This window comes from Pipra filicauda, unplaced genomic scaffold (genome assembly GCF_003945595.2).
Source record: "Pipra filicauda isolate LSUMZ 115617 unplaced genomic scaffold, ASM394559v2 scaffold467_size714961_pilon, whole genome shotgun sequence".
Taxonomy (NCBI): Eukaryota; Metazoa; Chordata; class Aves; order Passeriformes; family Pipridae; genus Pipra; species Pipra filicauda.
In genome coordinates, this window is record NW_024104606.1 from 473,372 (window position 1) to 499,308 (window position 25,937).

At 53.7% G+C, this 25,937-nt stretch overlaps 3 protein-coding genes across 11 annotated transcripts in view; 2 read left to right on the forward strand and 1 right to left on the reverse strand.

The window, feature by feature from the left end:
* Positions 1 to 11,327, forward strand: part of MARCHF2 (membrane associated ring-CH-type finger 2) — a 35,184-nt gene extending 23,857 nt beyond the window's left edge. For all 8 annotated transcript variants that reach the window (XM_027742196.2, XM_039386130.1, XM_027742193.2 and 5 more), the window contains 2 exons: positions 5,553 to 5,762; positions 8,458 to 11,327. In XM_027742196.2, the coding sequence (XP_027597997.1) occupies positions 5,553 to 5,762; positions 8,458 to 8,616 (369 nt within the window). In that variant the 3' untranslated portion in view covers positions 8,617 to 11,327. The remainder of the gene's footprint in view (positions 1 to 5,552; positions 5,763 to 8,457) is intronic.
* Positions 11,328 to 13,623: 2,296 nt separating this feature from the next.
* Positions 13,624 to 16,722, reverse strand: LOC113999026 (thaicobrin-like). 2 transcript variants are annotated; one of them, XM_027742199.2, is made up of 3 exons: positions 16,632 to 16,722; positions 16,411 to 16,520; positions 13,624 to 15,786 (listed from the first exon to the last, which is right to left on the reverse strand). In XM_027742199.2, the coding sequence occupies exons 2-3, from the start codon at positions 16,421 to 16,423 to the stop codon at positions 15,266 to 15,268; spliced, it is 534 nt and encodes a 177-aa protein (XP_027598000.1). In that variant the 5' UTR covers positions 16,424 to 16,520; positions 16,632 to 16,722; the 3' UTR covers positions 13,624 to 15,265. The 2 variants fall into 2 exon arrangements, with proteins under 2 accessions (XP_027598000.1, XP_027597999.1); XM_027742198.2 differs by having other exon boundaries at positions 16,411 to 16,556; positions 16,632 to 16,705.
* Positions 16,723 to 17,673: 951 nt separating this feature from the next.
* On the forward strand, positions 17,674 to 23,152 carry LOC113999023 (butyrophilin subfamily 3 member A3-like). The gene is made up of 7 exons (XM_039386124.1): positions 17,674 to 17,728; positions 18,380 to 18,484; positions 18,758 to 19,105; positions 19,823 to 19,927; positions 21,087 to 21,107; positions 21,561 to 21,593; positions 22,007 to 23,152. Exons 2-7 carry the CDS (start codon positions 18,400 to 18,402, stop codon positions 22,525 to 22,527), a joined length of 1,113 nt encoding a protein of 370 aa, XP_039242058.1. The 5' UTR covers positions 17,674 to 17,728; positions 18,380 to 18,399; the 3' UTR covers positions 22,528 to 23,152.
* The last annotated feature ends 2,785 nt before the right edge of the window (positions 23,153 to 25,937 follow it).

Consider the following 25,937-nt stretch of genomic DNA (forward strand, 5'->3'; position numbering starts at 1 on the left):
CTTCATCCACCTGCTCTTGGCACTTACCAGCACTAGTGTCTTCCTTGCCTGTCCATCTTCACCACCTTGTCCAGCCCTGTCTGTGCTGTGATGACCCAGAGGACCAGTGGGTGCAGTGCTGTGGTCCTGTGTTTGCACAGGTCGTGGTGTGACATTTCCCCTGGTCACACTGACCATGGAAGCACCTGCTGCTCTGTAGGAAAAGTGTCCCAGTGACCTGTGGTGCTGCTTGGATAGATTCCTCTCCTGTCCACCACTTCTAGTGCTCCTGCAGCTCTTGCTGTCCTTGTGCCCTGTGCTTCCCAGGAGCTGGAGCTGGCTGGGGGCACTGGGAAGGTTTTCATGCCTGTACAAGGAGAGATTTGGCTTGTGGAGGTTTGCAGAGCATCCCTGGCAGGTGGCTGGGGACAGGGGGGTGAGGAGGGGCACTTTGCTCTGCAGCATTTAACTGCCCTGCTTGCAGGGCATTTCTGAATTTTGGCTTCCTGAACTCTGGGTACTCTGTCAGAAAACATTCTTTCCCATCTTGGTAAAGGAAATAGGACCATCCTGCTGGGACTGCCTGTGGAGCTTGGTGGCCTGCAAGGAGGTTTGGTGCAGGCCTAGAGCAGGGATGTGACAGTCTCTCATCTGAAGCTGTATTTTTTGGCTCAGCAGGTTTCTCAGGGCAAGGACAGGGCTAATAGTGCTACTGTGAGTCAAGGTCATTTGTTTTTTTCTGCCCTGTATAGCCAGGCACCAGCTCAGCAGCAGAAGGAAAACCAACAGGCACCTGAGCAGCCACAGGGTAACTTTGGTGGGCAGAAAGGACGTGGGATGTTTTGTAATGCTTCCAAATTCTTGTGTCTTGCTGTGGCTTGCATCATACCTTCGCTGTGAAGCACTGGGGGACTCTGTGGCAGGGTCAGCTGGTGAGGTTGGCAGGTCATGCTGGTCCTGACTGGTGCTCACCAGAGCAAGGCTGGGAGAGACCTGAGCACGTGCTGGGTGAGACTCCTGGTCCCTGTGGTCCCACGGGGCACAGGAGTGCTGCAGGCAGTGTGGTCATGAGGCAGGGGCTGACAGCTCATGGCCATGGACATTTAGCCTCAGGAGGTAAGTCAGCTGTAAAAATCAATGGAAGCTAATTTTTAAAACACCCTTTTATAACCCCCCAGAAAGACTGCAGGGTGCTGAGTGCTGCTGGGAGAGTCCCTCCTCCATCCATTCCCACAGGTCCCAAGGGGCAGAAGGCAACCCTGCCCCAAGACATGCAGGTGCTGAGATGGACTGGCTGGGAGACTGCTCTGATATGCTTTGAGCTCTGCTCTTGTCTCCCAGAGGAACTGATTATGTCCTGGTGCCTTTTTCTGCCTCCCATCCCTGGGCTCACCCAAGGTTCATGGGCACTGCAGCACCCACAGGTCAGCTCCTCATCATCACATAGCCCTGCTGTGGCTCCCAGAAATGAGCTCCCTTACACAACCCTGCTGATCCCACCATCTGGGAAAGCCTCAGGATCATGCTAGAGGACAAAGAAATACAGTTGTACCCAGAATAACTTCTAGTCACACAAGTAGAGAGAATAGAACCCAGCTCATAGCCTAGGTGGGCAGCAAGCAGCCAGCTCTGCCTCTTTCCCTTCAGTCTCAGACATGATTGCAGCATGGAAACTGCTGGAAGAAGACCAAGTTGTGCTTTTGTTGCCTTCCCATGTTTACTTGATAGTTTTCCCTACAAAAATTGTTTAATCTGCCTGAGCACTTTATGGATTGTTTGCAAGCTTTATTTGAAGTCCTGTGTGCACTAATGTGCTCCTGTGCCAGAAACTTTGTGCCCTTAGGGTGGCTTATTGTGTTCTTTTTTTTTTTTATTGGGTCAGTGCATATTGGCAAAGTAAATCAACTACTACAAAAGGAAATTAATTTGCTTCCTGCCTTTACATATTTGGCTCCCATCTTGGGGAGGAGGAAGGAGTTTCAAGGGTCACGAGGAATATAAATAGAATTAAGATGCAGTAAAATACCTATCTGCCTTCAGTCCCTGAGCTTCTTACTGTACAAGGGTCAAAAGTGCCCCCGGATGTCCTGTTCCAGGGGACGAGGTGCTCTGGGCTTGCTGCTGGAGGGACATTTGTCCAGTCAGGGTGATTTGGTGTTCACCCAGTGCTGGGTCACTGGGCAGCTCTGTCTTGGTTAGACTGGGGAGAGCTGGGCACGTGGCCAGGTGCAGCTGCTGGGGCTGCCAAGGACGTGCCATGAGCTGCTGTCCCCCCTCTCTGCTCGGGGCTGCTCAGGCTGTGTGTCCTTATCATCCCCACACAGCTTGTCACACTGATCTCCTCTGCAGAGCCACGAGAGGGGGACCTGCAGGTCTGTGTCCCTTCTCCCAGCTCCTGTCCAAACCACAGTTCTGCCTGCTCTGAAGGCTCTCTGGTGGAGAAGGACCCAGAGTGCTGCTTTTGACAATGGCTAGACAGGAGGCAGGTGTGCCTGAGAATGTCAGTGGCACTTGGCTTGTACCAGCAGTAGTGTGACCAGCAGGACCAGACCAGTGACTGTCCTCCTTTGCTGGCACTGCTGAGGCCCCACCTCAAATCCTGGGGTCAGTTTTTGCCCCCTCACAATAAGAAAGACACTGAGGGGCTGAAGCGTGTCCAGAGAAGGGAACGGAGCTGGGGAAGGGTCTGGAGCACCAGGAGCAGCTGAGGGAGCTGGGGGGGCTCAGCCTGGAGGAAAGGAGGCTCAGGGAGGACCTTCTCACTCTCCAGAACTCCCTGACAAGAGGGTGGAGCTCTGCTCCCAGGTAACAAGTGACAGAATGAAAGGAAAAGGCCTCAAGTTGGACTTGGGGGGAGGGGGCAGGTTTAAATTGGATATTAGGAAAAATGTCTTCACTGAAAGGCTTGTCAGGCATTGGAAGAGGCTGCCAGGACAGTGGTGGAATCACCATCCCTGGAAGTGCTCAGAAAACATGTGGATGTGGCACTTGGGGACATGGGTTAGTGGTGAACATGGTGGTGCTGGGTTGATGGTTGGACTTGATGATCCTGGAGGTCTTTTCCAAGGTTAATGATTCTGTGATTCTAAGACATTTCCTTCTGGCTATCTGACCATGGCATTGTGCTCAGAGTGGCTTTAAAATCAATGCCAGTTTATTGTCTGTTACCACAGGAGCATTCAGGTGCTTCAGGTGACATCTCTCAAATATCATGCTTATCAGTCCTCCCAGGTGACATTCCTGGCCAGGCTCATTCCTGTCACTGCAGCATCCTCTCCTCTGCTCAGGTCCAGCTCAGTGTCCTGTCCCAGGTGCTGCAGAACGTGCTGCTACCGTGGCTCTGACCAGCCCAGCCACCTCCCTGCTCCTTGCCCGGGTTTGCCATCTCCCCCATTGTGCTTCTCCTCCCATCCTTCCCCCTCTGCTCTGTCTCTCTGAACATCCCTGCTGGAGTTAAATCTGCACTCCCCTGTGCCCCCTCCCCTGCTCCCCTCTGGGCTGCTCTCTGTGTGTCTCTGGCCAGCCCTGTCCTCAGGTTACCTGTGCTGAGGTCTCCCTCATTCCTGGCATACCTGTCACCACCCCTTCTGTGTTGCTGCTTCAGTGGTGGTTTCCCTGCAGGAAAGGAGCTTTGTGTGCAGAGTTCTCCGATGGGTCCCTTCCCAAGCTGTCTGTTCCAAAGCAAGGACCCCACTCCAATCTATACTGATAGTCCCTTCCCTGCTCTCACTGTGCCTTTTCAGTAATGTTCTCCCATTTTTATTAAAAAAAAAATCAAAGAAAACCCCTAATGAGGTAGTCATCCTTGTGCAGGGAAGAAGGAAGGATCCAGCAGTCCAACACACACAGATCCCAGTAAAGCTGTGCTGTAACAATTTGGTATCAGTAGGAACCACAGCAGCTTGCTATTCTAAAAAAAGGAAAGGAAAGGCTGAAAATAAGGTAATCCCAGAAAAATAGAACAATTGCTGTTGTTGAAGTCGAGTATCTACAATGAACCCACACTAGAAGCAAATTGGGATTCCTAGAAGAAGTGAATGTTTGGTGATTGGCAGCGAAACTCTAAAATGCCACAATTCTCCCAAGGAACCCAAGAGAAAGATTTGGGAGAGCTGCCCTTATGGCTTGGCCTGGCCTCAGACCCCAGTGCCCCTGGTTCCCATAGCCCCTACATGAGTTACAGAGTCATGGACCTTTTTCTGTTGAAGCACAGCCCAAGACCAGCCAAATCTCATAAGCTAGGCTTTACTGAGCCCACCTCCCCCTGCCTGCTCCTCCCTGCTCCAGTGAAGAACCCAGGAGCTTCCTTATCCACTACTGCCTTCCCCTGCACACGTTAGAATCATAGAATCATAGAATCAGCTGGGTTGGAAAGGACCTCTGAGATCATCAAGTCCAACCCTTGATCCAACACTGCCATGGTTACTAGACCATGGCACTAAGGGCCACATCCAGTCTCATCTTAAAAACCTCCAGGGACGGTGAATCCACCACTTCCCTGGGCAGCCCATTCCAATGCCTAATTACTCTCTCTCTAAAAAATTTCTTCCTAATATCCAACCTAATCGTCCCCTGGCAGAGCTTAAGATCGTGCCCTCTTGTCCTACTGCTGGTTGCCTGGGAGAAGAGACCAACACCCACCTGGCTACAACCTCCTTTCAGGGAGTTGTAGAGAGTGATGAGGTCTCCCCTGAGCCTCCTCTTCTCCAGGCTAAACAACCTCTCTCAGCCTCTCCTCATAAGACTTGAGCTCAAGTCCCTTCACCAGCCTCATTGCTCTTCTCTGGACCTGCTCCAGCACCTCAATATCCTTCCTGAAGGATATTCAGTTGTGTCTTCCCTGTCTCTTGTTGGTTGTTAAAAACAGGCTTGTCACTCTCTAGCTCTGTTTTTGAGAAGGTTTATGTGAGTTGAGCACCTGTACTGGGTGCCCAGTGCACCACGGTTCCTCTTGCCTGCTGTGTGCTGACTGACACCCTTCTGCTGTGCACTGACTGACACCCTTCTCCTGCTGTGCACTGACTGACACCCTTCTCCTGCTGTGTGCTGACTGACACCCTTCTCCTGCTGTGTGCTGACTGATGCCCTTCTCCTGCTGTGCACTGACTGACACCCTTCTGCTGCTGTGTGCTGACTGACACCCTTCTGCTGTGCACTGACTGACACCCTTCTCCTGCTGTGTGCTGACTGACACCCTTCTCCTGCTGTGCACTGACTGACACCCTTCTCCTGCTGTGCACTGACTGACACCCTTCTCCTGCTGTGCACTGACTGACACCCTTCTCCTGCCGTGTGCTGACTGACACCCTTCTCCTGCTGTGCACTGACTGACACCCTTCTCCTGCTGTGCACTGACTGACACCCTTCTCCTGCTGTGCACTGACTGACACCCTTCTCCTGCTGTGTGCTGACTGACACCCTTCTGCTGTGTGCTGACTGACACCCTTCTCCTGCTGTGTGCTGACTGACACCCTTCTCCTGCCGTGTGCTGACTGACACCCTTCTCCTGCCGTGTGCTGACTGACCCTTCTCCTGCCGTGTGCTGACTGACCCTTCTCCCGCCCTCCCCGCAGTGGCTGAAGGACCCCGGGCCCCGCAATGAGAAGAGGACCCTGTTCTGTGACATGGTGTGTTTCCTGTTCATCACCCCGCTGGCGGCGATCTCGGGCTGGCTGTGCCTGCGCGGGGCCCAGGACCACCTGCAGTTCAACAGCCGCCTGGAGGCCATCGGACTCATAGCACTCACTATTGCACTTTTCACAATCTACGTCCTCTGGACGCTGGTAAGTGCCGGCTGCCGGGGCCCTGCTCCTGCTCCAGCAGGACCTGGCAGCGCTGGCTCACAGCCCTCCAGCTCTGCCTCCCCACGGGAGGAAACCTTGGGCTCTTCCTCTTGAGTGGCCGTTGAATTGTCTTCCCGTGGGAGCTGCTCGAGCTGTTGCTGAGGATGAGAAACCACTTCCTGACCACCTGCTTTGCAGACTGGCACGGGAGCCGTGTTCCCGGGGTGTCATATACCTGGCACAGATGTGCCTGAGTGGGGCTGGGGCAGGCAGTGGCTCATCTGTGGTGTCTGCTCCTATTTTCGAGAAGAAACACAAACTTGATATCTGGGTAGTTCAGGGGAAAAGTAAAATCTGGAATGTGTTTGGCCCCTAAATAATCTGCCATCATGTCCCTCTGTGCTGCCCAGCACACACTGGCCATGCCCAGAGGGGGTGCAGACTGGCCTTGGGGGTGTCTGGCCCACAGCTAAACAAATTCCTACACAACCCTTTTAAGGTGTCAGTGAGACAGAAGGTGTGTGCAAGGAACACTCTGGCCCTGGGGAAACCTCTGGCTTCTCTCATGCTGGGTTTTGGAGTTGAGCTCCAGGCCAAGGCTGGGTAGCCAGCCTGCCCTGGCCCACTGCTGCTGCCTGGGGGGCACTGGGGATTCCTGGGAACCTGCACTCGACCCTGTCTGGGGGTTGAACTGGTTCATGCTGGGAAAGAGCTTCCTGCAGAGACCTCTCTTGGCATCCCTGGACGTGCTGAATTAGGGGGCCAGGAGCTTGCAGCTTGCAGGGAGTTGAGGAGAGCAGGACAGGGGATGTGGGTTTGCTGTGGTACCTGTCAGTGCTGCCAGCAGAGCCCAGCAGGGCTGGGGCAGCTCCTGCCCAGCCCCTCCCCAGGGCCCCGGGGCTGCTCTCCAGAGGCTCCCAGGCCAGGGAATTCCCTCTGTTTCCCATTCCCTTTTTTTGCATTCTGTTGCTGGCTGGATTTCTGGGTTTGGATCTTGGTTTTGGCTCTCCTATTCCAAGCCCTGTGTGTGCTCATGCCCTGTCACTGCCCTTTTCCAGCTGCTTGCTGGGAAGCACCATTTGGGGAAGGGAAGGGGTGCAGTTGCTGCAGGAGGAAGAGTGGGACCCCAAAAAGCTGGCAGTTCTGTGGGCAGTAGGAATGCCCCAACACATTTCCCTGCCATGTCATGCTACAGTTTCTCAGAGTAACCCCTTCCCCTCTGGCAGGACATTCCTCTCCTCCACAGACTGGGGAGCCAGGGCAGGCTGAGCTGGTGCTGCAGCAGCCCCTGCTCTGGGGGGGCCTGCAGAGAGAGTTTCTGGGGGCAAAGCTGAAGCCATGGAGGAAAGTCTCCATGCTGCAAGTTCCTGCATGAGGCTCCTTTTTGTAGAAAGCCAAGGTAAAACTGGAACCCTTAAGAGGAAGTGTTTCTGTCTTCTCTTCCCAGAACTGATCTGGAGAAGCTGGAAATGTGGGGGAAATGGAAAAATGTTTGGTTTGGGATTTTTTTCGTGGAGTTTTTTTGTGTGTTTAAAATAACGAGTCCTGACTAAAATGTCTCTAGTTCTGCAGTGCTTCACATTTCCTTGAGCAGAGAAGGACTTTAAGAGAAGCCCCTTTATTCACATTTACCACGTTCTACCCCAGGCTGTACAGCACAAGAGGCCAAAATGTGGTGGGAGGTGATGGCTGTAATGGGTGGGAGGGTTGTGGGAGAGGCTGTGGCCAAGGCTGCAGCTCCCTCCTGTGGAGCAGGAGCCTTCCTTGAGGTTTCCACCATTAGCTCCCCACTCCCTCGCTGTCTCTGAAGACTGGGAGATGTGTTTGGCAGCAAACAACCTCACTGCCACAGCACCTCTGCAACAGGAACGAGGGGAGGGCACAGATCAAGCAGCTCAGTTACCTCAGACCTGAATAGAATTAATTGGAATACTGACTTTTCCGTGTCAGATGTACTTCCTGGTACTTCCTACTTGCCAGCTAAATGCTTCCTGTAATTTTACCAAGTATGAAAGCCTGATTTGGATGAGTGGCTGACTGGATTCGGTGTTTAAGCTGAGCTTGAAGCTCCCCTCGCAGGCCTGTTCCAAAACTGCAGGGCCGTTCCGAAACTGCAGGGCCAGCTCCTGCCTCTGCCGGGCTGCTCCGGGTCCCTCCAGCCTTTGCATCCTGCCCTTTCTCCCTCCTGGGAGACAAGTCTCCCAGGCCACGGCGCTGACAGGAAAAATGAGTCCAGTTGCTGTCCTGTTGTTGCAGACAGAAGAGAGAAGGTTTTTGGGAAGGGTGAAGGAGGTTCACTGGGCTCTGTGAGATGGGAGGAGGCTGGTTGGATTCAGACGCTTGTTTTGGCCACTCAGGGTGCTCCCTGCAGCCTGGGGCTGGGTGAGGGGGTGAGTTTTGGCTCCTCCCTGCCACATTTCACCAGCGTGGACCCAAACCCAGCTGAGCAAACCCCGTCCTGCAGTGCCAGTGCTGCCCAGAGAGCCCCTCTGGCTGTGCCACGCTCAGCCTGTTCTCAGCAGGAAGGGGTTGATTCCCCATCAGAGGCTGGGGCCATGGAGTGCCCCAAACCGTGTCGGGGTCAGGGCTGTGTCCCTTGCCTTGGGATAAGGACACACGGAGGCAGAGGGGTGAGGGCATCTCGCCACCCCGGGGACAGGGGGTCGGTGACAGACGCTGCGTTCTCGCCCGCCAGGTTTCGTTCCGCTACCACTGCCAGCTGTACTCGGAGTGGCGAAGGACCAACCAGAAAGTCCGCCTGATGATCCCAGCCTCGAGGAGCCCTCACCCCGTGCCCCACTCCCTCCTCTCCGCCAAGCTCATGAAGAAAACCGCGGATGAGACGACCGTCTGAGCCGTCCCGTGGCCACCAACTGGGGCCAGCCCAGGGCGAGGAGGGCTGGGTGTCCTCCCGTGCCCAGGGCAGCTCTGGGGGCACCAGGAAACAATCATCCCACACAAGGGGACTCTGCGGTCAGCACCTGCTTCAGACTTTGACAAACAGACAAATAATCAACGTCTGTGTGTGAAATGGCCCAAAAGAGCCCGGTGGCAGAAGATGCCTCTCTGCAGGGACATTTTCCCATAACTAAATACCATACGTGGAAAATATCTCCCTCTCTCTCTATATATATCTATATATAATATTATTTTTTAATGGCCATGCATATTGTGTTTCAGTCCTTTTGTGTAGATGTTCTAAGCTTCAGGATAGAAGCCGGCAGCCTGATCTCATTCAGAGGTTAAATCAATGCCTTTTCTCCAAATGAGCATATAAAGAACACTTTTCATCATCCGTTCTTGAAAGGCCCCTTCTCCTTTGCACTAAATTGGTTTTGATAATACTGCAGCAGCCTTCCCGTTACTCTTTGGTCTCTTTCATGGTGTTCTGTCCTTTCTAGAAAGTTGAGTGTTTTTAATAATTATTATAATCCCAGAAGGAGTAAAATGACGTGATGCTGAATGGAGACATTTTGTATTGTAAAGTACTGTAATTTTGAGATATAAGTTTCAAAAAGAGAGATCTTTTCCAGTGCAGATGTGATCTCACACGATGCTTTCCTTGCCTGTCCTGGCTCACCCCCAGGACTCGGATGCACTCAGCTCTTGGTATGTCTGGCAAAGGTAGATGGAGGATCCAAGGGTGGAGAGTCATGGCTTGTATTAGCTAAACCCACCATTGCCTTTTGGTTTTAAACGATCGAGAAAGGAGCTTTCCTGACCCCAGAAGGTTGTAGTTTCTGTTTGCTGATGTCCTTTCACCATCCTGAGGCTGGACCTCCCGTAGCATCAGTTCCACACGTACCTTAGGGGACAGGCCATGCCCTGCGGCGCTGGCAGGACGCGGGTGCTCTTGGCTGTCTCTGCGCTTTATTTGCACATTCCAGAGGAGCTGCTGGGATTGAGTTCATCCCTGACAGCGCTGCCTGCCTGTTGTGTCCTCTAGTGAAACCCTCCCAGTTCGCTGGTTCCCAGAGAACAGGTTTGGGTGCCTTCTCTTGTGGGGCTGGTGTTCCTCCTCCTCCTTCTTTCCTTTTTTTCCACCTGCATTTCCAGCACATCCAGCTGTCGAAACCCTCTGTCTCAGAGTGCCCCGTCTGCCAAGGGTCTCGCTGGTTTGGCTTTGGTCTTTGCCTCTCTGCCACCCTCCCACCCTGCCATGTGGTGCCCGTGCCTGGTGCTGAGCTTCCCTGAGCCTCCCGTGTGGCACAGGCTGTGAGGATGCCAGCGGTGCCACTGCCCTGCCCGGTGCTCCAGAGGTGCTCGGCTGAACCTGGGCTCTGCTCCCGTCATGGTGAGGGCAGAGAGCAGGGAGGAGGCAGGCTCCAAGGTGCCCATGTGTGGGTGGTGATGTGTGTGACACACTGTGTCCCTCTGCCCCTTTGCTGAACCCAGGTGGATCGGTCCAATGCCCTGCTAGACTGAGACCTGTCGTTTCTTGGATTCAAAGCACTCCACGTCCTTCCTCCTCCTCCTCCTCTCTGCCTGCAAAGCAGGATGCTTTTCCTTATGTGTACCATGACCCTGGGCTGGAAGTTTCTGGTGGCATGAGTAGCAGGGGCCAGTGTCCTGTCTCTCCCAAGAGGATCACTCCAGCCCTGGGTCCTGGGTTCTGTCAGCTCTTCTCCTCCATCTTCTGTGCCAGGGTTCTCGTGCAACTCAGGGATACCCCAGCACATCTTTCAGCAGCCTCTCTGTGCCCAGTGGCAGGTCCCTGTGGGCTCCTCCGAAGTGGTCTCTGTTCCAAGCATGAGGGGCTTGTGTGACCACGGGGTGAACGTCCTCTGCCACAGCAAGGCTGCACATCTCTGCTCCCCTCTCTCAGCCTGTCCCTTCCCTTCTGCCACATACCCATGGGCACCCTCCCTTTTCCCAGTCATGCAGGGATGACTCTGGCCCTGGTGCTCCTGGAGGAGGGGCTGCTGCAGCCCAGCTCCAGTCCCAGTCCCTGCTCCAGTCCCATCCTGTTCCCACCCAGGCACTCCCCGCTCCTCACACCCTTCCATGGCAGCGGGCACTGCACCACTGCCCTGTGCCTTGTCCTGGGTGCCCCTTTCTTCAGGCCCTTCCCAACAACCCCCTTGTCACCAGGACATTCTCAGTGGAGAAAAATGGGGGAGTGGTTTCACCTTCCCATCCCTGGGTCCCTCCCAGCAGCTTGGCCTTGCAGTGCACCGAGTTCTGGCCGGTGACAAGGGATGTGCACTCCCACACCACGCCCCGGGTAAGGACTTAATGGAGCCAGTGTTCCAGTTAGGAGACCCACTGTTGATCCTAATATGCAACTGTGAAAGCCAGAAGCCCCTGGCTGGGGCAGTGGGGGCCCGGCCCTGTGCTGTAGGGCAGCCATGGCTGCACTCAGCTTCCTTGACTTTATTGTCGTTGCCAATAATTGGAGTTGTTGCATGTGCCCCTGCAAAACCCAACAGCCACTCTTTAAGTCTTTTCCTCCTTCCTAGAGGAGATGTTCAGCTTGTGGATGTGGGAAATCAATGTCTGACCCACCACGTTCCAGTGTCATGGGGAAACGGGCTGTGCAATTATGTAAATAAAAGTGAGACAAACTTTGGGCTGTTGTGTTGTTACTGGGGGGGCCGAGCCTGCAGAGCCCAGCTGACCCCTGAGAGCTGGCAGGGCTGCCCGGGGCAGCTTCCCTGACCTGCCCCAGGAGCCCCAGCTGAAGGTTTCTGGGCAGTTTTTCTGGCAGTGCACAGAAGCCTCCCGGGTGTGGCCAAGCAAGGTGATGTTGTTTGAATGAAGCAGAGTCCTTTGGCCCTTGGATGGACCAGAGGGTGTGTGTGGGGCTGTACAGAGTGATCCTGATGCTCCCTGAGATGCTGCCCCACAGAGGCTCCCGGTGCTGCCCCCGGGAGTTGCCCGACCTGAGCCTGCCCGTGGCCTCTGGCCCAGCCCCTCACTCCAGGCTGGTGGGAGATGCTGGACATGTCTGCCAGCCCAGGCTCTCACCCGAGCCCTGGCGAGGCCATGGCAGGCTCTGGATGTGTCTGAACCATATCCCAGCTGTGTCCGAGCTGTGTCCGAGCTGTGTCCAGGCTGTGTCTGAGCTGTGTCCAGGCTGTGTCCAGGCTGTGTCTGGGCTGTGTCCAAGCTGTGTCTGAGCTGTGTCCAGGCTGTGTCCAAGCTGTGTCTGAGCTGTGTCCAGGCTGTGTCCAAGCTGTGTCTGGGCTGTGTCCGAGCTGTGTCCAAGCTGTGTCCAGGCTGTGTCTGAGCTGTGTCCAGGCTGTGTCTGAGCTGTGTCTGAGCTGTATCCGAGATGTGTCCGAGCTGTGTCCAGGCTGTGTCCAGGCTGTGTCCGAGCTGTGTCCGGGCTGTGTCCAGGCTGTGTCCAGGCTGTGTCTGAGCTGTGTCTGAGCTGTGTCCAGGCTGTATCCAGGCTGTGTCTGGGCTGTGTCTGAGCTGTGTCCGAGCTGTGTCCAGGCTGTGTCTGGGCTGTATCCAGGCTGTGTCTGAGCTGTGTTCGAGCTGTGTCCAGGCTGTGTCTCAGCTGTGACATGCAAGAGCTGCTGCAGCTGCAGGGCAGGGTCCTGGCTCTGGCAGCTCACCACCAGCTGGCTCTGAGAGCCACCCAGTGCCAGCACTGTGGCAGGGCCTGCAGGGCAGTGTGGGGCAGGATGCCTGTCCAGGGCTGGATATGGAACCTCGGGGCACAGACCTGGGCAGCCACCATTCCCTGTTCCACGGGGTGAGGAGGAGCCCCAACATCCTCTGCAGCCCCAGCCCTGCCCTCAGCCCCCAGCCCTGGACATGTGTTTCAAAGCCTGGTCACACCACTCTTGCAGAGCAGGGTGGAAATTGTGAAGCTGCACATTAGAAGTGCCCCTCAAAACACTGCAAAAACAATGCTGGATGGATTTCCAAGGCCCTGGACAAGGCTTCAGCCTTGGCCCAGACCTTGGATGAGTTTCCTGGCCAAGCTGGCAAATCAAAGGGCTTCTGGGCTTGTTTATGTTAAAAGAAAAAAAAAGGTCTAAAAGAAGAAAGTACTGTCGTTCTGGAAGAAGGCTCACCCAGTCCTCTAAAATAAAACTGCTGCCACCCAGCAGTCTGCCAGGGTGAGGGGGAGAAAACATAGTGTAAAAGGAACAGAAATCCCAGAGAAAGGGCTCACTGGGTGAAAAGGAGACAGAGTTTAATGGGGAGGGCATTCAGTCCAGCTGCCTGGCTAATGTACCAAATCCAAACGTGCCCTTACAGCCCATGTGGGTCCAGCCTTGCTTTTCAAGGACCATGGCATTCCTTAAGCCTTCCTACCTGTTGTAGCTCTGGAATGCAGAGACCTGTAGCATAAGAGAAATGAATTTAAACTCCCCTGAGTCTTCACAGTGCAATACTAGAATAGTAGATTTCTAATACTAGAATAGAATGATTTCATGTAGTATTGCACCAAAACTATACAATTTTAATCAAAAAGCTGCAGTTATGCAACTCAGCTCCCAAAGAGTTGATTTTTTTGTATATATTTAATTTTTTTGGGGGGGTACAGCAAACAGGAACCCATTAAACCTTTTCTCCCCCTTCAAACCACAAAATTTCAGTGAAGAGGATCCAGGGCACCAATCTGTTAAAAAATCCAGCTTTCCTGAGCTGGCTTTCAGAAAGGAATTTCTTCTTGATTGAAGCAGGTGTCCCTCAATGTGAAACAACTCCTTTGGGGTGTTTCCCAGGACAAGGGACAGAACCAAAGTTTACAAATCTTCTGCCATCTCCATCTCCAAACCTTCTGCCATGAAAATCTGTTGTGGTGCAACCCCATCTGACAACTAAACATCACACAGTGACTCGGTCACACCCCCCCCCCCCCAAAAAGTGGGATGGGGGGAAAAAAGGAAAAAAAAACAACTTGTGGGTTGACATAAGAACAGTTTAATATTTGAAACAATGTAAAACATAATAATACTAATGACAATAGTAATCACAATCAAAAAAATAAAACCCAAGAGGAGCAAGCCATGTCCAGTACAATTGCTCACCACCCAGTGACCTGTGCCCAGCCTGTGCCCCTTGTCACCTGCCCATGGAGGGTAGGAATTGCCCTGCTGTGAGCAGAGATCCATGGGTTTCCCCAGTCTTGGTCCTGCCACATTGGAAGAGGGTTAGAGCAGGGCTCTGGAGGAAGATAACTGGGCCTGACCCAGTGCTGCAACTTTGCAGCTACTGGAGTAGATCACAGAGGCAAATTCTCTTGCCTGTGCCCAGATGCCACCACAAAGATGACAACTGAGGTGGCACTAAGAGGGTCCAACCAGCAATGTGCCTGAGGAGGAATTCCAGGCTGGACCAAGGACAAGGTTCCCCTTCACTTACATTCACCTCTCCTCTCCTAAGGGCAGGATTTAGCAGGATCCTGTGGGATGAGACCTCCCCAACTTTCCATGTCTGGAATGTCTCTAAATGTCCTTTCCTGCAAAATACCAGTTCTCCAGAGCAGATCTAGTGCTGTCCTGTGAGGTGCAGCTGAGGGCTCTGGGCTTGTCTCCTTTGGAGAAAAGGTGGCTAAGTTGGAGAAAAGGTGGCTTGTTGCTCTGCAGCTTCCTAAGGAGGGGACATGGAGAGGGAGGTGCTGAGCTCTGGAATCCAGGGACAGGACACCTGGGAATGGTTCAAAGCTGCTCCAGGGGAGGTTCCAACTAGACATGAGGGAGCATTTCTTTACCAAGAGGGTGGTCTGGAACAGTCTTCCTCGAGAGCTGGTCAGTGCCCCAGGCCTGTCAGTGTTTAAGAGGCAATTGGACAATGGCCTTAGTAACAAGCTTTACTTTTGGTCAGCCCTGCAGGGTTCAGGATGAGGTGACCATTATAGGTCCCTTCCAAGTGGAATATTCTCATCTAGTCTGTTCTATGTGAGGAAAAGGAGACCTTGATGGGGAGAGATCAGAGAATGGCAGATCTGTGGGAATTGCCTCTCCTGTGGACTCCAGACCCTGCTCAGCTTCATGCCTGCCTTCCTGGGCTGCCCCCAGAGCTGCTCCCAGGGCCCTGCTGCAAGAAAAGTGCTTGGTACACGTGCCAGTGACGAGTGGGGGGGAGGCAAGGAGAGGTTTGGATGTGTGGGGAAGATAAGTGTTATCATCAGCACCCAGCTATGCTAGAGGTTTTTTAACTTCATATCAATAGAAAAAAGCCTGAGGCACTGCTCCAGCACCTTTTACTACCTGCTGTGTTTTCCGTGGCCTTGGACAGAGCAGTTCTGCAGTGCCCTGGCACTCAGTGCCACCTGCCTGCCCTTGGCCCTCCTGGCACCAAGCTCCTCCATGCTCCGAGCCTCGGTGCTCTCCCTGCAGTCCCAGCTGAGGGCTGGGTGGGATGAAGGAGGCTCTGTGGTGGCACCACTTCCATGACCTGCCAGTCCTCTGCTTGGTGGCCAGAGGAACCATGTGGGGAGAAGCCAGCAGGACACAGAAGAACCCTACCAGTTCCCAGACCCACAGTGATGGTGTTTGCTTTTCCACTCTCTCCCCTGCCCCCCGTGCCCCCTCCACGTGTCAGGGGCACAGCTGGAGCCACGAGCCCATCCCCACCCAGAGCCAGGGGTGCAGCCTCTCCCCAGGACACGAGGCCAGGCAGAAAGCAAAGATTGGGGCTTCATTTTCAGCATCAGCAAATGCTACCTGCTTGTCCCTGAAGTCCAGGCAGACCTGGATGGCCCTGGGGAGGTGGGCAAGGTGCAGAGGGGTCCAGTCAGGGTCAGTAAATGCGTGGTATTGTCCAAACCACTGCCCCACGGCCCAGATCCCCTCCCGGGGAGTAAAACTCAGGACCCCCTTCCTCCTGACAGACTCCTGGGCCACCCCCACAGCCCACCAGTCCCCTGCCTCAGCCACCTCCACCTGCCAGCAGTGCCTCCCCTCAGCAAAGCCCTGCCTGCCCAGCACACACGGCTCCGTGTCGAACCGCTCGGGGGAGTTGGGCAGCGACGTCCACTCGTCCCCCCGTCCCACCCTTCGCTGGTCACCGGCCAGGATGAGGAAGGGGTTGGCAGTGTCTGGGTCTAGGGTCACGTTGGCTGGGGACAGAGAAGGAGAAGCTGTTCAGAACAGGCAGTCCCAGGGCTGCATCCCCCCCAGCAGGAGAAGGGATAGAGTGAGTTCCTTTTCCCAGGGTGGGAAACCGCTTCCTCCTGGACTGCCCCAGCCTCAGTGCTGCCCCAGTCCTGCCCCTGCCCCAGGAGCTTGCACACATCCTGGCCAAGGAGACCCCCGTTCCCTGGGGGAGGATGCACGTCAGTGGCTGGGGGCACATCTGCAGTGCAGACACCTGGACCTGAGCCTGGCAGTCCCTGGGGCTGCAGGAGCAGAACAGGCAGGTCTGGGCACAAACCAGTGCAGACCAGGAGAGATGTTACCCCAAGACCCAGAACCTGTGGTCCCAAATCCTGTTTCTTTCTCCATGCAAAGGAAGGGGCCAAGGATGTCACCTCAGGTGTCTTTGGTGCTGGTGGTGGCTCAACAGATCAGCACGAGAAGTTCAGCTGAAGGTGTGGCAGCCACCAAGTCCCAAGCCATGACAAGCCCAGGCTGGGACAAGCTCCAGGAGCTTTCCCCCTACTTCTTTCAAAGCAGAAGCAGGATGGGAGTGTTTTCCTCTCAAGAGGGGAAAGTTCTCCTTCCTCTTCCCTCCTGAAACTCACCTCTTCCACTCATCTCCTCCACCTCATTCACCAAGGTCTCACTCTCTTCTCTCTCCAGCCTGGATGCCAGCACATGTACAGAAAATCAACAGGAGGGCAGGAAGGATTCCCTGTTGAAGGTGACAATGGCAGGACTCCGACACTGCCTAAAGATGACAAAGCAGAGAAGCAAGGATGGAAAGTCACATTATTCTGGCACTTTTTAGACAGTCAGCACTCACCTGCAGGTTGGCTGCAGGAAGGGAGGTTTGGGAGGAGTTGGCAGGTCTTCAGTCTGCTCCCCACTCCCCTGATCTCCTGCTCAGCTCCTGGTTGGACTGAGCTTGCCCAGCACTTGCAGCTTGTTTGAGTGAGCAGAGCACAGTGCAGAGGGGCTGGATGGCCTGGAGAGCACAGCTGGGACTGGGAGTGTGTCTGGGGGACCAGCCCATGGAGCTTCTCCGTCCCCTCCTCTGGGCAATGGCCCCCCCTGCCCTGAAGCTTCCAGCCCACCTGTGACCTCATCTAACACTTGGATTTGGCTGCTCTTCCAGCTCCTGCAGTGCCCAGCCCTGTCTGCAGCACAGGCTCTGCCACAGGGCCCCTCCCTCCTGCAGCTGCAGGGGGGTGATAAAGCCCCTGAGCACTGCAGGAGCTGCTGTCCTTTGCTGTGCACATCTGTGTCACTGGACCCATCCCTTGCTGCTTCCCTCTTTGCCTTGTCACCCCTTTTGGCCAGGGCCCTGATCAGCTCCCTTTGCCCCAGCAGGTGCCCCCAGGCCTGACTGGGCTGGGAGGGTGTGGAACCCACAGGGCTGAGCGCCCACGGGCACTGCCTTTGCCTCCCTCAGGGCAGCAGCTTTGCCTCAACCAACCCCCCTCCATGGCCTTGCCTCTTGGCTGCCAATTGCTTTTAAGCAAGAGTGAAGCTGCTGCTGCTGGGCTTTGCTCCCACCCACTGCCTTTGGATGTGAATCCTGGCTCCATCACCTCCCTCCTGCCCAAATGGCCTCTGGGCTTATGCCAGGGATGTGCAAAGTGCTGCCACATCTGTCCCCTCCTGAGCCCAGGGAGCAGCCCTGGAGAGCCCCTGCAGCAGGGGTGTGCCTGGGCATGCTGCCAGAAGGGCACAGATCAAAAACTCTCCAAATTACTCAACAACTTTCACTTTTGACAGGAGGCAGTGCAAGAGAAAACAGGTGTCAGGCTGGGATGGGGTGATAATTTTTTTGGTTTTCAGACAGCTCAACTGGGATCAGGGCGCCCCTCCAACACTCTTGGTGACAGTCAAGTAGGTCCTGCTCCAGCCAGAGCCCAGGACAGAGCTCAGCATCTCCAGGTACGTGGCATCTTTTGGGAAAGATGGGATGGAAATCGCCCTCTGCCATCTGCCAGAACCAGCTCTGCTTTCCCTGTCCCGTTAGCAAAGAGGAACCAAGTCAGTGGCAAAAAGGGGGGTGGGTGGGAGAGCAGAGCAGAGCCAGGTTGTGTCTTGCCTGGGCCTTGCATTAGTGTTTGGACTCTTTGGTTTCCCTTGCTCCAAAGCCTTCTCCCACTCTCAGGGAGGTGCAGCCAATGAGTCCTGACTCGCTCAGGGTTTGTCCTTCTCGTCCTGCCCCTGTGCATCTCTTTCTTAAGGCTGGATCAGAAAAGCCAGGGCTCCATAGGAAAACAACTGCCCCTTTCTGCTGGAATTGGAGGAGATGGTGCAGCTTGTCCTTTGCTTTCCCATGGGAAATTCCCACCACTTTTGATCCCAGTCAGGTCCTTTGCCTATAAAGCACTAACCAAAGTCAGTCTGATGAGGGAAAATTGATTTCAACCTTGGGCATCCAAATTTCTTCCTTCGACATTCCAGAAAGGGCTGAAATCAGCAATGAACCCCTTTCAAAGTGAATTCATCCTGGTTGGTTGGTTGGTTGGTTTGGTTGTTTTAAATTCCCTTGTTTGTCTTCCCTTTTGCCCTTTTCCTGTCCTTCCCCATCTCCAGGTTGTGCTCCAGGGAGGAGGATGCTCTGTGGTTCCCCCATCCACTGCTCTCTGCTGGCTTTTGTCATTTCCACTTTAGTTTTCCAAGTTCTTCAGGGGCACTCAGGTAAGAATCCCCCTGTTCTTGCTGGATGCTGTGCCATGGCTTCCAGCTGGAATATCTTCCTTGCTGCCAGTGCTGGTGCCCAGGCCGTGCTGCAGGGCAGGGTCCCTGTGCCAGCTGCCCTCAGCCCCTCGTCTGCCCCGGCACAGGGACGCTGCCAGCGCCATGGCCCGGCCCGGCAGCACCCCAACCACGCGCAGCAGCCGCTGCTGTGTCCCAGCTCAGCTGCCTCAGCAAACTCACACTTCTCTCTTCTTCCTACGGGGTCTCTCCCAGCTCCACTCACCGTCACTGCACCCCCCGGCCCCATCACCGTGGCCAAGGGCGAGGACGTGGTGCTGCCCTGCAGCTTCTCCCCGGGGCAGAATGCACAGGACACGGAGGTGACCTGGTTTCGGGAGCAGTTCTTGCCCTTTGTGCATCGCTACAAGTGGGGCCAGGACCAGTTTGGGGAGCAGATGGTTCAGTACCAAGGGCGCACTGAGCTGGGGAAGGACGGCCTTGCCAAGGGCAGCGCGGACTTGAGGATCTTCCACGTCCGACTCTCTGACACAGGGAATTACACCTGCTTTGTTCAACGTGGCTCAGATTATGATGAGGCTGTGGTGGAGCTCAAGGTGACAGGTCTGTAGTTTGTGTCCCCGGTACCTCTAATTTACTTGCTCACAGCCAGTGCTCTTGTTCCCTGTCCTTCTGCCCAGAGACAGTCTCAGGTGGTTACTTTGGAAACAGTCCCATTAAGTCCCCTTGTTGAAAATACCAAGAATGTTTCACAGAGGTCAAACTGCCCACCGAGCAGCCATGAGGAACTCGTAAGATGCTTCTTCCTTCAAAAGTGTTCTTGATATTGCTCCACCACAGCAGCACTTGTTTTGGAACTCTTGTTCTTGTTCTTTGGGAATGAACAAGTCCTGAAGACTTTATCTCCCTGGGGATGCGTTACCTTTCTCCTGGTGATGCTGCTCTGCACTGGAATGTTGCTGTTGATGCACATGTCACCCTATTTGTGATCCCATATTGCCTAAGGAAATCTGATATTTTGGGGTTTTTTTTCCAAAAGAAAAGAAAGCATGATTTAACCAGAAGGAATTTCATTAGAAATCCATCCTCCCTTTAAAGATCCTACACAATGCAGAGAAATTTCATCAGCCTCAGACAAGTATGAAATTTCCAAAAATGATTGTTTTTAATGTCATTTTTTGTCCATTTGTTGAGCAGAGTCGGGAGCTCTTTCTCACCCTTAGTGTGAGTCAGACGGAACGACCTTGCACGAAATAGAAATAATTCCCTTTCTGTTGCTACTCACAAAGGAACCTCCCCTTTGGGGATTTAATTTTTCAGATCCCTTTCTACGAAGTATCTATCCTTGGATTATTGCCCTGGTCCTGGTCCTGGCTGCTGTGGTCGCTCTGATTTGCTTTGCAGTTTATCTACTTAAAATTAAAGGTACTATCCTGGGTTTGGGGGCTGGGGAAGGGGCTGGGCAGCCATCCTACTCAGTCACCTCTAATCCTGAGGGATGAGGGGGTTGAGAAACACCAGGATGGAACCAGAGTCTTGTCCTGGTGTCTCAGGCACATGTTTGGTGCCAGGGAACTTAAAAACCCATGACCTTAACTTCTGTCAAGAAAAGAAAGCTTTCCTCTCCCAGAAGAAGGCAAGGAAGGAAGTTGGCATTAAAGCAGCATCAGCTGCTCCTCTGCCCCAGCACAGAAATGGAGCAAGAATTGGCCTTGACCTGCAAAGAATCCCTGGCAGTTTGGGGGGCCTGGCAGGGCCTCCTTTCCTTCTAGAGATGGAGGAAGCTTTGGGGCAGCACATTTCACTGTGCAGGGGCCTCAGCTGTTCTGAGCAGTGCAGAGCACAGGCACAGGGCCCTTAGGGAGCACTGCAGGGGACATTTCACCCCACGCTCCTCCCTTGGTGCTGCAAAGCTGCCCCTTCAGCACTGCCCTGGAGCTGGAGCCCGTGCTCAGGTCTCCAGCAGCACGGTCTGATCTCTGCCCACAGCGGGCTCAGGGAGGGTGGGTGAGACCCCCAAAGTCTTGGGAAGACAGGTCCTGAGGAGCTCCTGGGCTGCAGCTTTTCTCTTGGGAGCAATTTCAGCCTCCTCCCTATCCCAGCAAGTCTGTCCTGGAAAAGGATTTTTTGCAGCCTGTAAGGGGTGTTGGGTTCATTTGGGTTTTGTCTTTCACTTTTAAAGTGTGAAGTGAACCCAAAAGTGGTTCACTTTGTGGTTCACTTGGTGATGGGTGGAAGGAGAGAGTGAATTTGAGAATCCAGAATTCAAGGTGACTGAAGATGGTGTCTGGGGATGGGATCGGGTGGGGGCAGCAGTAGCAGTGGCAGGGTGGGAGTGCCCTGGTGCCCTTGGAGATGAGGGACCTGCCAGAGATCCTTTCCTGCCCCCAGGTTGAGCAGGACAAGCTGCCCCATGGGCGGGGGAGCAGAGCTGCAGGCTGGGGGTGGGACAGGGCTTTGCACTGCTCAGCCTTGGCACAAACCCGCCCTCCAGCCCGTGCAGGGGGTCCCAGGAGAGGGCAGACAGGGGATGGCCAAATCAATGGCCCACAACCCATTTGTGCTGCTTTCTCTTCCTTTTCAGAGGAACAAGCCCAGGAACTCGGTGAGTATCATTCTCTTCTGTTTGTGAGAGTCTTCTCAGTTGGGCATTTTTTCTCCCCTCTGTTTTTCACGTGTGCCCTTGTTTTGGGCACAGAACAAATACAGAAGTTGTTTCAGAAACATTCTTTTCCAATGGTCTCTGTGTGGTTTTAGGCTCTTCCCTGTAATTGTTCCGTACTAAGAAGAAAATTCTTTCAGTTCTCAAAGTCCAAACTGACCATAAATGCATGTCTGAATCTGGACAGGCAGCGTGATTGGATTTGTAGGAAATGGGTGGAGCCCTTCCATGTAGTCAGACACTGAAGTTTTGAAGCAACTCGCTGTGAGATGACTTTCACAAAGATAACAACAATTCAGAAAATGTGCACCTCCACTGGCATATCATTCCCCTGAGCTAACCCAGCCCCAGTGTGTTCCATTGCCTCTGACCTGTGGTTTTTGTGTTTTTTTAAAGCCTGGAGAAGACACGCAGTGCCCATAGAAGAAGGTAACTAAGTCTGGTCTTTCCTGGTGCTGAATCATCTTGCCTGCTTTAATGGCCCTTCCTGGCAGTTCCCCTCCTGCAAGTGATGCTGCTGGGACCAGGCATGCTTCTGCTGAGCCTCCCTTTCCTTTGGTGCATGTCCCACTTTCAGGCAAATCTGGAGGATCCTTGTCCTCGGTGAGCTGTGCACAATTCTTCCTCCTGGAGCTCTGCTGATGATCCTCTTCCCTCTCTGCTCCCTCTCTTCTCTCTGCTTCAGTGTCTCTTCCTTGCACTGCTGTTGTCACCTCGTGCACCTTGCCATGCCACACTCTGCCAGCTCTCCCTCACCCCCTGCTTCTTCCTTAGGCAGCCCCAGCAAAGATGTGTCCTGGGCCGAGCTCTGCCCTGATGTGTTGATTCCATCTCTCCTGCAGGGAACGTGGTTCTGGATCCAGACACAGCCCACTGTGAGCTTGTCCTGTCTGACAATGGCAAACGTGTGACACGATCTTACACACAACAGAACATCCCCGACAGCCCTGAGAGATTTAACCCGTGGCGCTGCGTTCTGGGCTGTGAGGGCTTCAGCTCGGGGAGACACTACTGGGAGGTGGAGGTGGTGGAGAATGCAGGAGAATGGATCATGGGGATTTTTAGAGATGATGCAGAAAGGAAGGGTGATATTGAGTTTAAACCAGAGAAAGGCATCTGGGCAGTGGGGAAAGGGGCAGTATTCTTGAAAGCTTTCACCTCCCCTGGTCCCACTCTGTTTCCTGAAATCAAGGCTCCCAGGCGGATCCGGGTCTCTCTGGATTATGAAATGGGACAGGTGGCATTTTTCAGTGTTGATGAGGGGATTCCCATCTTCACGTTTCCACGGGTATCATTTGGGGGGAAAAAAGTCCACCCTTGCTTCTGGCTGGGTCCTGAGACATGTCTGAAAATATGTCCCTGATGAAGAGGAGGCAGTAAGAGAAGGGTCTCCAAGGGTGGAGATCTCGTTACCTCTCTACACCTCTCTTCCATGCTGCATCTCTCCAAGACCTTTCTCTGAGGCCAGACATGCTGTTCTGGTCCCAGTGCAGATCAGTGGGAGAGGCCATGGCCAAGACCTTGTGTTATGAGAGCACCTCACATCATTTCCAGGTGTGGGGAAAAGGGACTTTCTCTCCTGCTTCTGAGGGTGTTCCTTACACATGGAGGGTGGAACCGTTGTTTCCTTGTCTCAGGCTGCAGTGGGTTGGTTTCTCGGATATTTTAGGCCTTCCTTAGCAACGGGGTCAGAAATCTAAGGAAGTATTCCATATCATTCCTTTCCGTAACCCAACATATAAAAAGGCGTAGATAAGAGAGTTCGCTCTCTTCTCTTCCGACAAGGTTTGGGAATGGTAGGTCCCTGTCTCGGTCTTGCTCATGTGGAGCTGAGGCCCACAGTGACTGCTGTTGTCTGCCCCGCGTGAGGGGACAGTGCTGGGCCGCGTCCAGCTGTCCTGCTTCTCTCAAGGGAAGTGGGGAGATTTTAACAGTTCTTTATTTTGTTAGTTACCAGATTTCTAGATTGTGCATACCTGTTTTGTTTTTGTCCCTTTTGCACCTTTTTCCCCTTTTTGCCTTCGCCTCTCCCCTTTCTTGGGAGTTGTACATAATATTTTTCTGTATATAACTGTACATATGTAAAAATAAACATATATTTTGATATAATTAGGTTGGTTTTGGTTTCTCTCAGTTTCTATAATTTTTTTCCCTTTCCTTTCTTTGCTGAAAAGGGGAGGGAGGGGAAGGGCTTTTGCTGAGCATTGGAGATTTTGGTGGGAAGCCAGGTCAAACTCGCTCACAGGCTCAGTGAGCATTTGGCATGTAAATCACTCTCTCTCTGTACACTTCTCTTATTCGTGTTGTTGCTGTTACTGTTGGTTTTATGATCCCATTGCTGTTTCCAGGGAATTGTTCTTCTCTCCACCCATGATCTTTGCCTTTTGTGCTTTCAACCAGAGGTGGGGGCAGGGGGAGTGAGCAGCATCTGCTTTGGGAGGGTCTGGGTGGGAGCACTTGATTGGGGAGCACCATTCCTGAAACACCACACATGCTTTCACACCAGATCCTCCATTCCATGGAGATCCAGCAGGCATGGACCTTCCCAAGGGAAGGCTTCACCCCAGCAGAACTGGTAAGGAGGGAGACTTCAGTGCAGGTGGTGGGTTTGTGGCCTAAACTCAGCTCTTGAAAGAAACCTCCAAGACCAAAGTTGTGAGTTTGAGAAGCCAGGCCTTCTTTTATTAGGGTGCACTGAAGTGACTCCAGCACGCCGGGTGCCCTGGGAATCAGTTCCCAAAGTGCACCCAGAGGGATCCTCACTACAGCCGATATGTCAGCATGACATAATTATTCATTTTGTGTTCCTCACATTCCTGTTCCATATTCATGACATTTCTCAACACTCCTTAGCATGCATACATGTCCTATTAAGGTCTCTGAGGGGCTTCATTGGGGATCTCTGGTGGTCATCTGTGTCTGGAGCCCCCAAAGTTCTGAGTGACTGCCTTATGACCTTCTTTAAGACAATACCCCAGGTTCTACATCAACCCAGCATCGCCTGCTCGGCTCCTTCAGCTCCTTTCTTCATTGATTCCCCACCTTGCCTGGCTGCTTTCTTCCAATCAAAGCACAGGAATTTTCTCTGGGACCTTCTGCTGCAAACACTATGAGTTCTTGTTCCATCTCTAAACCCCAAGATCCCGTTGCAACAAGTGCCCAGCCCCTCCTCCTGGAGAAAAGGTGTGCACAGGTTGATGATGTGTTCTGTCAGGAGCAGGGAAGAGTTCAAAGGCTGTGCAGTATTGGAGGAGCTGAGGTGGATGCAGGTGGGTGGGTTTAGAACCAGGTTTCTGGGACCGTCAGCACTGAGAATGAGGTGCCTCAGACCTGGTGGCCCACAAAAGCAGGACTCTGCTTCAGTCTCCACCCTTCAGCATCACCACCAAACCCGGAATCAACACTTTAACAGCTGTAGACAGCCCTGAGCAAGGTCTGTCTGCCAGGAGAGAGTGCAGCAGCAGAACACAGCAGACCCCCTAAAAGAAAGGATGAGTGCTCCTAGTGGGGGACTGCGTTAAGGGCCACTGAGGCACTCATCTGCCAGCCCTGCAGGGAGTCACCAGAGGTCTCCCCCCTTCTGGCAGCTGAGCTCAGAGAGGTTGCTGAGAGGGTACCACAACCTGTCAAGAGCACAGACTGCTCTCCACTGCTGCTTTTCCATGGGGCACAAATGACACCCAAGGCAGAAGCTGGGCAGATTGAAGGGAGATTACAAAGCCCTGAGGGTGCAAGTGAACAATATCGGTGTCCAAGGTATCTTTTCCTCCATCTGCCCATTAGAGGAAAGGGGACAGCCAGAAACAGATGTTGAAAGCAAATCAACTTCTGACTTTGTGGCTGGTGCTGTCAGGAGGGTTTGGACTTTTATGACAACGGGACACTCTTTGATGACTGTAGTCTGTTAGGGAGGCATGGGATCCATGTGCCTAGAAGAGGCCAGGGAACCTTGGGCAGCAGGATGGCCAACTTGGAGGGCTGGGCTTTAATTGGAAGGTCTCAGGGGCTCAGGATCCAAAGGGGCCTTGTGTCTCCCTTCACATCCAGCTGGGAATAATCCAGGACATCCAGAGCAGTGACAAATGTTCCCTCCTGGCCTCCCAAGATGAGAAAAGAAGGCCAGGCACCTCAGGGGTGTGTATGGCTGTGGGGCATCCTCTTGCCGCCCTCCTGGGAAACCTGCCTGCTCCATTCCCCCTGAACTGGCTGCAGACAACACACAGAGCTTGGGGAATGAGCCTGGGGAAGGATCAGAGATCTGTGTGCAGTCACGGGGCCATTAGTTCTCATAAAGCCCAGGGCTGGAATCCTGCTTATGGCCCAGCTTCCTCCATGCAGGATCCTGAGTTCCACTGTGCATGGTCACTGCAGCCAAGGCTGTCCCCAGCCTTCACACCCCAACCAGTCCCTCTGTGCTGGTTAGTACAAGGACCAGCAGCACCTCTCCTTGTGAACTCCTCCACCACCCGTGGCACAGAGAGATCTCCTCACCCTGCAGGGACCTCCTGTGCTGTCCCCCCAGCTGATATCAGGAAGGTTGAGGTCCCCCATGAGATGAGTGCCCGTGACCCTGAGGCCATTTCCAGCTTTCTGTAAAAGGCCTCAGCGACTTCCTGATCAGGTGGCTGGTAGAAAACAACCACAACAGTGTTATACATAGAATCATTTATGTTGGAAAAGCCCTCTAAGATCATCAAGTCCAACCACCAACCCAGCAATGTCAAGCCCACCACTAAGCATGTCCCCAAGAGCCAAATCCACACAGATTTTAAA